A 13,768-nucleotide genomic window follows, 5' to 3' on the forward strand; every position below is an offset into this window, starting at 1 on the left:
TCGAATGCATTCTCGCAAAAAATATCCTAGATATCAAATTGTGAGCAAGAAATTGTGTTGTAAAGGGTGTTGCACAAAAGAGATACGTCTGCAAAGGCCAACCTATCTCTCCCTGGTCATAGGTGATTATCTCTGCATCTTTTACATGTGCCCTGGCGATTCAAATGAAATGTAGAAATGTTATTCTCTACAGTAAACGTTATATCCATAGAGCATAATTTTGAATATAGGCAGCATCTCAATTCACACACTTTAGTCAGCAAAGAGGTATCTGTATTGCTCGAGTAAAGTTTTCATCTGTTTTTGAAATGTACAGTCAACCACGCATACAGCATTGTTTAGAGATGCAAATGCCAGGTTGAAATTCTGATGCCCATTATTACATGATGCACAATGATCGTTGTCAGTGATAACCTGCATTCCATGGGAGACATTGCTTTTTTTCGAGAGTTTCAGAAACCGAGAATCAACATCTCTTCAATTATATTCCCGTATAGCGTCATGCACACGTGACTCTTTCATGTCGTAATATCTGATGCAGCCATCCCAAACAGTTTGCATTTTCAATTTGAATCTCACCTTCGTACCGTCAGCCATCAGAAGCCCCCCTTGTTCAAACACCACACTTCAACGTATTCATATGAACTTGTACATGTTAAAAAGTTAGATTTGACACATTTCATTGAATAGTTTCACTGCCTAATTAGTGTTTTCGCTGGTGATTGTATTTACATGTACGTTGAATTGCAGCACGTAGTCACACATGTCACAGTAATATTACTAATGTATTGGTCGCTGTTTGGCTGCCCCTATAGTCGAAGCACTTTCCCAGCCGGTGTATTAAATGTTCAAATCACACTCAACGTCCACTCAGCTCACCATCTCTCTGAGGCAGAAAACATTAGTACTACCACTTTATGGGAAGTCAACAGCAGTGGCTTGAGCAAATAATTATAGCCACAACGCCTGAATACTTAAAGAGGATGAATGATGCCTCATCGTTGATATCGGCATGGAGATGCTGCCATTTCATTACTTCATCATATTATCAGTAACGTCATGGATTACAATATTCAAATATATATTATCGAATATTTTAACTCTTTTACATTTTGAAAATGCTATTTTAACAACATGTCTTCACCCAAATGGAAAAAACGATTATGAAATTGGGGAATACATTTATTTAAATTAGGAAAATAAAAATGTATTCAACATTTTGATCGCAAACCCAAGTTGACAACGTAGCAGGATTTCAAAAGGGTGTTGAGTCACGAATAATTGACTTAAAGCTTTCGTGACTGCAGGAATTCATATTCTTTGGGTCTTTCGGTAAAGTCACGGAGATGGTTCAAAGAAAATAACCAAAAACTACGACGTTTCGATCACAACGCAAGCGATTATCGTCAGGAGGAAAGATGGTTGGCTCTTTCCTCCTGATGACCACCTACGTGACTTTACCGAAAGACCCAAAGAATATCACGAATAATTATTTTCAAATTAATATTTTCCGCAATTTCTTTGTTTTACCCGGAAAAGCCTCTCACTCGTTTTCAAAAAACGTTCCACAAGAATGCCTTGCTCGTGTTATTTGGTCACTTCCTCTTTGAACGCAATTGGTAACTGGCAGGAAACCACTGTGCATGGAGAAAATCAACTCTTGTGAGGGCGCGACGCTGAAATTTTGGCACAGATTGACACCGTAACGTCTGCAACAGGCCCACTCTTTTTTTCCCAACAGGTGGATGTCTCAAATCAGACTTCATCTCTGTGTGTGTGTGAGCGACCAAGGTGTCTTCCCGCTGCAGACTACAACAATTTGCTACTTACACACAGCGGATCAAAAAAGAACGTGAATAAAAACACCCTTCTGAACCGTAACGCACACCCAACTCGAAAGCGAATGTAGAAATGTATGAAATACTGAGTTTTGCAAAAATGTAAACGTGTAGTTTCTTGGTAGCATGAGATATCATGTAGGAGACAGTAGTGACAGATTAAAACACAGGAAGGTGACTTGCCTGCCACTAATAAAAATTGTAGAACAGTTGACCAACCGTAGAACACCATCATGATTGGGAACGAATAAAATAAAGCTCTCCATAATTTAGGTCGTAAAATGTTGGACCCACAAAATGTCACTTTTATGGGCACTCTACCACATCCTGTTCACTGACAAGTGATAAAAGATCAAGATGTTCTCTGCATTGACTCATAGCCATTATGAACAGGAACCCAGCCAAATAATTTTACCCTGCCATGAAATGGCATGACCCCAAGTCCACCCGTCGCCAAAAACCCAGTGGTATTAAAACATCTGAATAATCTTCCCGCCTTCCTTCAGAAAAAAACATGAAATTGCATTCTCCATACACAAAAAAGTGTATCCAATGGAATGATGCCCATTTCCTGCGGCAATCTTCACAAAGGAAATGCAAAGCGACAGAGGTCACAGGTTTTCCTGTAATTACCGGCGTTGTGGAATCATTATCATCCAAACCCATGCATGTATTTTTTTTAAATAACAAGCTGTTGGCTGCATAGTGCAGATAATGGCCAGAGCCATCTTTAAATATCACAACAGACAGCCACACAGAGGGACTGATAACGATGTCACGTGTGCATGGACATCCTGGGGAACGCAAACACACGTCAAGACAAGTGGAATTCACGTGAACAGAGGCAGGACAGAAACACTCTGACATGCCACAATCAAACGCCATGTTCTGTGTGACCGCCACTGGTGACGCAGATTCACATTCAGCAGCTTCCACTGTCTCTAAAAAATACCAACTGAGAGTGTCAATTAAAAGGCAATGATGGTTTCATAATTCAGCATTTTGTTCACGTGGAATGCACAGGAGACGAAGAGGGCATTTAGCAGCATCGCCACGGTGACCCATAGCACATTTACAAATGTCACACGTATTTATGACCGGGCCAAGGTAAGGCACCCACATTTGTAAATATAACCACACCCAGAGCATCACAGAAACATTCCTACAAACAATGCATAGACAGTACAATTGGGTGACAATGAAAAACGTCAAGTTAATGGACACATAGCAGCACAGATTATTTTTTCAACAAGGTACATGCTACCTAATAATGTTTACAAGCTGCATGCTGCCGAATGTACATTGATCTCCGATTCATGAGTAATTGTGAAAAATAGACAAAATCATGCATAGGGAAAAATGAAATACTTGCAATAAATACTGAAAGGAGTGTTCATTTTGTAGATGATCAGAATTTGACGAATAATTATATATATGAGTAAAGTTTAGGTCAAATCAAGTCTAAAACTGCAATCGCCAATTGTTTATTATCATTTCGATTAAAAGCTTTCGTGATTGCAGGGATTCATCTTCTTGGTTCTTTCAGTAAAGTCACGTAGAAGGGAAATAATAAAATAATAAAAATAAAAGATAATAAAATAATTCTCACGATGTTTCGGCCACAACGCAAGCAGCCGTACTCAGGTGAAGACCAGGTCTGTCGGGGAGACAGCGTCATTCAGACAGCGTCATTCAGACGCTGTCTCCTCGACCGACCTGGTCTTCACCTGAGGACAGCTGTTTGCGTTGTGGCCGAAACGTTGTGAGAATTATTTTATTATGTTTTATTTTTATTATTTTATTATTTCCCTTCTACGTGACTTTACCGAAAGAACCAAGAAGATGTTTATTAACATTCACTCTCTAAGGTCTGGGTGTATTTCATAGAAAAAACAATAATTAACAAGGTTTGTTCACCACCATCAAGGTCAATCTACTGCTGGCTGAAAGCCTCGCTGGGACCGCCACCACCGCCGCCATCGTCTATGGCCTACGGCCTTGCGATATGACGGCCGATGCACAAGTCCTGATTTCATCGCGTTCCATTCCTTGGCTGCCACTCTGCCAATTATTTCTCTTGAGACCATCGGCCATCATCCCTTCTCTTGACACGTCCTGTCCATGCCCAGCTTTCTTTACGCTTGTAATTTTTCTCAATAACCGCTGTATGGTTTCTAATACATGTTGAAAAAAAAAATTACAAGAATACATTTCTCTCTGGGTTTTTAATAGACTGACCAAATTAAGCAACAGATATTGCCGATTTAAAAGCAGAAATTCTTGCTCAATTATGACATTTTCATTCCGTAACTTTTGATAAATAAATAATTGCATATTCGTTTGAAGGAACGTTAACTTTAGATAAAACGTAGCCAACCGTGCTAATCGGAGGTGCGGAGATGATGGAGTGGCAGTCACAAGATGGAATGTGTGTGCGAGGATGTCCACCAAGGAGACTGAGAAGGAGTGACAGACAGAGGCTTCAGTGTGTACAAGAGGATATGCACAGGGGAGTTGGAGTGATGAAATCAGCTCATGTCCAGGATCATGAGAGATGGCAGCAGCTTGGGAAGGCTTTCGTCCTGCAGTGGATTGACCATGGCCGATGACAATGAACTTTCCATGCTCATATTATACCAAATGGATCCATGTATTGTCTCGTCGTGACATTTTAATCAAACTTCTTTAAACGTGCTCTGTGCATTGTTTTATTTGGCTAAGCACATTTTTGTTACTTGTGAATAATTTTTTTTCTTCAAAGCTTAGAATGCCTAAACCCACAGCTAACCATCCTAATTTATCAATCTAAAACACACAAACATACAAAAACATTCCTTCTGAGGCAAAACTTACTTGTGTGCACCTCCTGAAGGTTTTTGTACTGGGTGCATTGCTGAATATTGCCAGCTGAAAATGAAAAACATACACGCTGGTGAAAATGTTCATCAGCCAATCCAATACAATCCCATACGACAAAACACATGAACAATAGCGTAGATTGCTCTAACACAAAACGGCATTTTTAATTGTCTCTCTTAGGTGTTAAATTATCTTTTACCTGAATTATGCTTCAAGAATTATGGCCTGGTGTTGAGAAAACCCGTCATGGAATCAGAGGAATACATAGAGTCAGGGTCCACAAATATACAAAACCACCAACCCATGTGGTTAATCCAATCGGCCGCTCTCAATATCACATGCGAGGTTCCAATACCAACTGCCAGCGATGTTATTATGCACCTGGGATAGGGATCGAACCGATGTGAATGAGGTGGAAATTGAAACTGTTACTTGGAGTGAGAGTATTCAGGGAAGGAGATAAAATCTCATCAAAATCCTAGGTGGTGGTATTAGAACATTTTCTCCAGGTAATGGATTAGAGAAATAAAGGCACACAAATGAATGGACAGTCGATTAACATATCTGAGATTTTCTCACGAAAGTCATTATAACAACATCAATGGAAATTAATAACAGGAATTTATTGAATAACTTGTATTGAGTCTTAATAGAGATTCTTACAGCTTACAATATATGCATTGAACCGCGTTTGTAAAAATCGTCGCTTTTCTTTTCCTGCAATTTGTGCGTAAAGATTTCACGCGACCCTGCTGCAACTACAGGCCACTACATTAACCTCGCTGTAAAAAGGGGAAAAAAACACATAATTCTTGAATCGAGCTGCGATCTGAAACCCCGACACCGATTGAATTGCAAAGGGGAAGCAAATCGCGAAAACCTCCGCTCGATGGCACAACGCTGGTGAACGTGGCTTTCCGCATGTCAACAATCTGATATGACACATCTCGAAATGCAAGAAGACTCTCCTCTTATACGCGGTGGCTCCAATGACACGGGGCTATCTGCAATTTTACCTCATTTATTTGTAGGGAGGGGGGGAGGGATAATCAAGGATAATAGGAATAATAGGGTCACGGATAATAGTTATCGTGGATCCACATGCTCCGTGGATGATAGGAATACTGGAGAAATCGTCCAGTATTGTCCTTTGCAAGGTATGCCAAGTTGGTTCTAGATTTGAAGCTTTCGTGACTGCAAGGATTCATACTCTTAGGTTTTTTCGGTAAAGTCACGTAGGTAAAAAATATAATAATAAAATAAATAACTTTGGCTGTGACTGTCCCACCTGAAGACGGAGACTTGTGTTGCCTCCGAAACGTCGTGATTTAATTTATTTATTTTAATTTATGATTTTTAAAAAAAAATATTTTTTGATCCATTTTTTTTACCTACGTGACTTTACCGAAAATACCTAGGAGTATGCCGAGTTGGGTTGCAAATTATATTTCCAATTATTTTTTGATAGCCATTGGTGACCAGGCTGAAGCCATTATATATGCAGCACCCGACATCCTTGCTTGATCACACACAGACGGCCACTCACATTCACACGAAGGGGGTCTCAGTGCTCCAACGTGACCATGAGCCCCCATTTTACACCTGGACTCTTCACAGAAAGCCCATTCACAAAACGCCCATGAATAGTAATAATAATACAATTAATATATGTTCAGTTAGCAGGAAATAATTGTGGAAAGAATGTAATTATAGTTATGAGCCTCCTCTGTGATACGTGCAGTAAACAGTGCTAATAAAGGCATGTCACGGTGTAAACAGAATTAACATTTTCGACACCTATTGCTATAACGATTAAAAAGAGATTGTTGCAAATTCAGACACCAGTGAATTGACCTGCTCTGCAATGGTCCATCACTTGACCTCCCTCACCTGCCCCACCAATGGAGTACTAATGTGCACGTTACAACGATTACCGTGACATCTACGATGCAGCTAAAATGTTTTCAGCACCGTTGCTGCTCATTCCAGTGCCAGTTAGCTGTTTGACCTGCAAACTCTCCTTCTCGGCACTTGAGAAGTGATTGTGTTCTCCAACCGATCTAGACGCTCATTAAAAGGACTACAATTAATTTTCCTGGCTGGTTGGTGGAAAAGCAATTAACATGGCCTGCATTAATTGTACACGTGGAGCCTACGGGAGCCATGGGCGAATTTAATTGGCCCCTCTTTGGAGAGAAAACGGGGAGTGAGTTACCACACCACACATTAACGGTCTACATTGTAATGAGCGATAGTGTCTTTTGTTAAAGTTTAATTCGAACAGAGGCAGGCGTAGAAGGCAATCGAAAAGCTTTGAGTGAGTAAATATGAAAATGGAATCTCGCCTAGAGAGGTGGCATTCTCCGCATGTGCCATACTGGCATCTTATTCTTGGTTATTTCGGTAAAGTCACGTAGAAGGGAAATAATAAAATAATAAAAATAAAACAATAAAATTCTCACCACGATTATATGAATCCCTGCAGGCACGAAAGCTTTCAATCGAAAAATACTGGCATCAATTGCAGAGTTGTTACATTCGTTTTTTTAACAGGGGGTGTAACGGTGGCGAGGTGTTAACTCCCTCACCTGGTATTCAGGAGGTCGTGGGTTCGATCTCGACCATCACGCCTGTATATTTGGAGTTTAAATGTTCTCCCTGTGGTTGCGTAGATTTTTTTCTCTTGGTCCTCCGGTTTTTCTCTTCACATTTAGAAACACACGTTTAGAGTCTTTGGCTCGTATAAATTTCCACATGATAAGCAACTTCGTTGAGCTATCATTTGTGGCCAGGTCGCTTCTGAAAAAGAGCTATGTAGCTCAATGGGCCTTACCTGGTAAAATAAAATAAAATTTGTTTTTATAGTATTACCAGTAACCAATTTGGGGGGTGGGGGTGGAAACTGTTACTGGTTTTCTGCACGTATAGAAATTCCAAAAGGAACAAACATGGTGGCGTGTGTCCACCTGCAGTGTAACAGCGTAACTTACCGGGCCTTGCTATCCAGTTGGCCAAGAGTTATTTATTCCATCTCCCGGCACAAATGAATCACACAATACCTCGCTGATCCTCATCAGGGGGCATAAACCATCACGCGAACTCCAGCCGTTCACGCAGCAGCATTTGGCTAGCCGTCGAACAAAGACGGGCACTACATTGCGCGTTTCCAGATGCGCTTTTGCGGCAGTCTGGAATGCTTTTCCTTCCGATATTAGGAAGCCACTGGAGCTATGCACTTTTGAAACAACTAGTTTGAACACTAATTTCTTTTGAACTGCTTTTTTGTGGTTAAATTGTTGTCCTTTCCCCACACCTCCTATTAGCACGGTTGGCTACGTATGATGCGAAAGAATTTCAACATACATACGAGTTGACCTCTGTTGAACTGTCTAGAGTAGGCTTGCTTTCGTGGGATTAAGGATAGAGAAGGGTCACGGTTGCAGTCACGTGCAAAGTCAATTCGACCAGTAAAATGCTAAGTCAAAAACCTGCATCCTGAAATTGAACATTAACCTCCATCCTTACATTGCACGGTTTGAACACTGCTCACGCTATGAAGGGCATTTACACGCCGTGTTGTGTTCAGGCAAGTGTGTGTAGAGACCAGGATAAGCATGGGGATAGCCGGCAGAAGAGGGTCATTCTCATCGTTTGTGGCGAGTCGTGCCCCAAATGATTCAATGCAGGCAGATGTCTCCATTCACCTCCGCAAAAGTGCCGCCCACAGGAATCAATGAAAATTATTTTCACACCAACTTTTAAAGGACAACTCTTGAAGTATCCTCCCAATTAAATTCAAGGTAGTGATGTGGTTTTAAAACTTTAAAGCAAGGGCCAATTGAGATTCCTCGGTAATCTATTTTACAAAAGGCACACGTTTCAGACAATAGTGCACTACGATAATTGTGTGCCTAATAATATACTTACATTCATTGCCACCCATATTTATTTGCCAGGGAGAAGTGGCACAGTGGTTAGCGCACTACACTTTGAACCCTGTAAACCTAAGTTTCATTCCGGGCTGCAGCTATAACATCAGCGGCAGGTCATGTCTAAACCGGTCCTGGATGCCACCTTCACCAACATCCGTTATCCAGCGTGGTGAAGTATGGTCAAATAACCCCCATGACCGACAAATCATTGGGAGGCTTTCGTCCAGTCTTAGAATTAATGAAGGTGGTAAATTGTAATGTAATGTGTATCTGACGCAAGACCTATACATATGACGTGAGATCTATATCTGATGCTCGATCTGTACTCGACAATAAATATCGACCGGATGTTCTACCCGACGATAGGTCTATACCTGACACGAGATCCATTCCTAACTACAGCACGCTTGGTGATGGCTATAAAGGTTGCAATATCTTTACATCATCATGATGACAGCGAAGCTACTGCATTCTAATGTCTGTTGCCATTACACCACCCGCGTGTAATACCAGGTTTATACAAAATGTTTGAAGAAAAATGCTTTTCAAATAAATGGAAAAGGAGAAGAATTAAACCGTTTATAACGGTTATTTATTTCTTACTGATTTATTTCCTTCAATATTTCATATGGCACTCTGCCGTTGCAGTCTATTTACTTTACAGCTGCCAAATGGATTCCGTGCTCACTTATGTACGACACTATCATATGCTTGCACTGCAGAATTATGCATTAGCTTTACAGTACTTCGCGTGTAAAAGTGCAAACAAACTGGAGCGGAAGTGGAGATCCAATGCACAAAGGGAAACAACAAAGCAGTGACAACTATAGATGACGATAAATATTTTTTGCAAAATATTTATCGTTAAAACATAGAGGTGCGGGCCCCCCCCCCCTCCATTTGCTCGCTCACGCCACTGCTGACGGAGGGGCCTCTACTCGGGGAAGATTTACAGAGCCTCTCAAAAGGGGTATTTGGCCTCCTCTTCGCCGATCGACTTTGGTGTGTGCACCTGTTTCGGGAGACCGATGGTGGCTAGGCACATGGCAGCCTCTAAACCAGCGCTGTGGAGGGCAGTGAGGGTTGGTGAATCGCCGCGCAGATGTTATGAAACTCCCTTCCCGCGGGTGTCGAGCAGGTGCCATACCCTGGGCTCGCCAGGAGAAGGCAGTACAGCAAGTGGACTAATAGTCATCTTGTTTCCATGTGTACGGGGGATCGAGTGTTGCCCCTTTGCACGCCTTCTCTGGGTGCTCCGGTTTTCTCCCAGGTGTATAAACGCTCACCATTAATTTGCAAAAAAACTTCTTGGAATAAAAACGCAACGCAAGACCCTCCGGGATAAAAAAAAAAGTCCTACGACTCAGCATTACTTTCCTGGATAAGTGACCGAAACGAGTAATTAAACCGGTGGATTGCAAATCCATAGTGCTAAACATTACACCATGGCAGCATTCATTCCTTCTATTTCTTATCATTTATTCCTCCTTTTTCATCAATATGTTCAGGTAGAGCACCCAATCTCATAAAACGTGAGTTCAAATCCTGGTTGGCCATCGACTCAGCCCACGACCCCTCGAGGGTTCATCAAAATGAGTGCCTAGAAATTAAAATGAACAGCGGCCGTTAAATCATTGTAATGTGGAAGTTACACCACGGGTTACCCATGAATACGAGACCCTCCAAATGGCTGTTCGACTTTGACGTGAACTTCCATTATGTTACACTGCACCTCAATTCTTACAGACAACACAATAGTGAAGACCGATTAATATGCAGGAATATCACCGTTACCAGCCGCGGGTCAATCGAGTGCTGGAGGAAGGACTCCCTGAGCGGCCACCTTATCCCATTACCTTGCGATGTTCTGATCCGATCAGTACGTGCACACACGCTGATTGAGTTGCTCCATCTCCTCTGGTGGGTGTGCTCTCAGGAGCTGTTACATTCCTTGGCTGCCACTCCGTCATCATTGGTAACCGTGGGCCATCGTCCCTCCTCGCGATACGTGCTGCCAAAGCCCCACTAACCTGACCCAAAAGTTTGAATTACGTCATTATCCGGCGGTATTAAGAAAGTGTGAAAAGCAATACCCAAATCTCTAAATGTCCCAGCGATAAACGACGGGCAGTTTATATTTTTATTTCAAAACCTCCTCTGACCTTGAACCTGTTATGCCCCTGCATCCAACTCTTTTCAGGCTCAAAATTACTTATAAAGACAGCTACAGAACAACAAACTCGTGATTGTAATGGTACAATGGTTGTCGGTGCACTTCCCTGTGAAAACCGAAGACCTGAGTTCGATTCCTGGACACGGCTAACATCAGTAGCAGGCGATATCTGAACTGGTCATCGGGTGCCGCTCCCCTTCGTCAACCCTGGCTGCCCAACACGGTGACGCACGGTCAAACGAGCTCCGTGACTGACGCAACATGGGTGGGCCTTCATACAGCAGCGGCCTTTTGACAAGAAGGCACGTTCAATTGTTATCGTCGGCTTGCAGTCGTGCAGAGCGCACGTGCCGCGCGATTGCGAGCGCAGCATCGGATCCCAACGATAACGTCACCGGCTGCCGTTTGCAGCCACTGTTCGCGAGCAGTGGTGCTCGCGTGAACGTGTGAACGTGGCACGCATAAACAATAATGCCTGTGACTTTAGCCTGGCAGACGGCCTCCCCGCGGGAGCAACGCACGGTGCAGTGTAAGAGCGCGTTTAGCGGCAGCTCCGAGCTAAGCACGGCCACTGACTCCTTGATAGATGCGCCCGGCTGCGACTCCCAGACGCTCGGGGGTTTGTTGAGCACAAAGCGAGCCCCCCGTGTTTTTTTTTGCGTGTGTATGTGTGTTGTGTGTGGGATTTACAGCTCGCAGGGATGACTTTACACGCGAGATCCGTTACGCACTTCACACGCCTCAGCCAGAAATGCCTTACACGGGGGGACGGGGGTGATTCTGCAGCGCTCTGCCAAGACTGAGTCACCACTCGCTCCGCTGCCCCGATTCTGTCTCCATTGCAGCTAAAATCCTGCAGTGTGGGACCTGACTTGTGCACCTTCTTGTTGGTGTGGAAAAAGATTGGGACGCTACCGAAATAGCGTCGCACTAAGCGTGGAAATCTCGCTCCCCCCCCCACCCCATGTAAATATCCGCGAGACGTGTACCACTTCACTCCTCTCACGAATGGATGAACGGTCTCCTAGCTTGACTCCTCTTCCGATTTGTATTGTGTTACTTTCTTTTTTGTAATATGAGCGCCCCCATCCATCTGTTCCATCTATTCCAAAGATTATTTTGATAATGTTTTTTGTGAAGCCCAGGTTAGCACAGTAAAAAAAAAACCAGCTTGCTCACAGAATAATTGGTAGGCGTGTAATAAGACCATTATTTGGGTCCCAAGGATCTCCGTGAATAATTTATACACACGCGCTAGAGGCTAGCGGATCTGTTATCCTTCAAATAGGTTTCACAATGTGGCCTACATCTTGCTACCACTTGTGATTTACGCTTCAGTTTATATGACTTCGTAATCTTTTTAACAATTTGGGCATAAAATTCGAGTTTGAGACAGCGGCTACTCCACAGGGAATGGTCACTTTTTGGAAATGATGCCAAAAAGCGTACTATTTTCAACATCCACTTAGCAAAGACAAGATCATGCGCTCTTTTGTAATTCTTCACAAAAATTTCAAAAGCAACTGCAGACATTAAACTATAACTAAACGTTTATTTTATTTATTTCACCAGGTAAGGTCCAATGAGTTATATAGAGCTTCTCTTTTCAGAAGTGACCTGGTCATCACAAATGATAGCTCAACGAAGTGGCTTATCGCGTGGAAACGTAGAGCAGCCAAATACTCTAAACGCGTGTCGCTAAATGTGGAGGGGGAAAACCAGACGATCCGTAGAAAAATCAATGCGACCACAGGGAGAACATGCAACTTCAAATATACAGGCATAGTCGGGGTTGGGATTGGACCCACGACCTCCTGCATACCAGGCGAGGGAGTTAACATCTCGCCGCTGACTCAGAGCTGACATTTACAATGCCCACCTGTTGATGCTAAACAAGAACCCTCTGGATGGGCAAACGAACGGTAGAAGACCACGTTCCATGAATACTCGAGTGCAAGGCATGCACCATATACGTCAAAGTCTTCTGCTGCAGTTTCTCGACGAGCCCTGGGGGCATCTTTTGCCCATGCAGAACAAAAACCTCTTTGACCCCGCAACTTCTTGACAGCGAGTGCCACTGAAACGTCTCCCCCCCCCCCCGCCCAGTGTTAACAAGCGTCTGTGTCGCTGGAATTCAACAGCATGCGCTGCATGGGACCACACAGGAGTGCCATATAGTGCACCAAGAGCCTCAGCGACAAGCTGCGATTGTCCAGTCAATGGGAAGCTGCACAGGATTGTGGGTCTTTACCCATGATGCCCTGCTGCCTGAATCTGTTATTACACAGCAGCGTACATTTTCAATGCGATGTCATCAGTTGAGATTAGCAAGACAGTGCTGCGTTCCTTGTTGTATTTATTACCCACCTAAGGGTTTTTTTTTACCGATGTTTTGTCTCTTTCTGATGGTACAATTGCACCATCGGCTTCATGTCAGGAGATGAAACATCCATTTGGAACTCTCGCGGAACGGTACACAGCCAGTGTGTTGGAGGAGAGTACAACACACTGAATTATTCACACATTCGATGAGCACAATTGGCTACGTACGGTGCGAAAGAAGTTCAACATACATACGTGAATGGAGTGAGGTCACCAAACTACAGGTGATCTATTTCATCCACATACAATTGGGTGAAATTCCCCATGCAACCATAAACAGAGGAATGTGTATCGAATTGCAGTTAAACGAATATATATTTATTTACCGGAGCTGAAATGTAGCCAAATTAAGACAAAATCCCATGGGGAAAAAATCGCGCTAAAATGTACCAGGTTGTCATACTCTTTGGTTCTTTCGGTAAAGTCACGTAGGTATATAATAAAATAAATCACGACGTTTCGGGCGCAACACAAGCTTTCCCACCTGATGGACGCTTGTGTTGCGCCCGAAACGTCGTGATTTATTTTATTTTATACCTACGTGACTTTACCGAAAGATTCCTGCAGTCACGAAAGCTTCAAAT

General features: G+C 43.0%; 1 protein-coding gene across 13 annotated transcripts in view; it reads right to left on the bottom strand.

Annotated features, from left to right (window-relative positions):
* LOC144931570 (janus kinase and microtubule-interacting protein 3-like) overlaps nucleotides 1-13,768 on the bottom strand; it is a 264,070-nt gene that overhangs the window by 149,238 nt on the left and 101,064 nt on the right. For 9 of the 13 annotated variants that reach the window (XM_078855558.1, XM_078855556.1, XM_078855563.1 and 6 more), the window contains one exon: nucleotides 4,692-4,745. The exons of the other annotated variants lie outside the window; for them this stretch is intronic. In XM_078855558.1, coding sequence (XP_078711684.1) covers nucleotides 4,692-4,745 — 54 coding nt within the window. The remainder of the gene's footprint in view (nucleotides 1-4,691; nucleotides 4,746-13,768) is intronic. 13 annotated transcript variants of the gene reach the window in all.

This window comes from Lampetra fluviatilis, chromosome 4 (genome assembly GCF_964198595.1).
Source record: "Lampetra fluviatilis chromosome 4, kcLamFluv1.1, whole genome shotgun sequence".
Lineage (NCBI taxonomy): Eukaryota > Metazoa > Chordata > Hyperoartia > Petromyzontiformes > Petromyzontidae > Lampetra > Lampetra fluviatilis.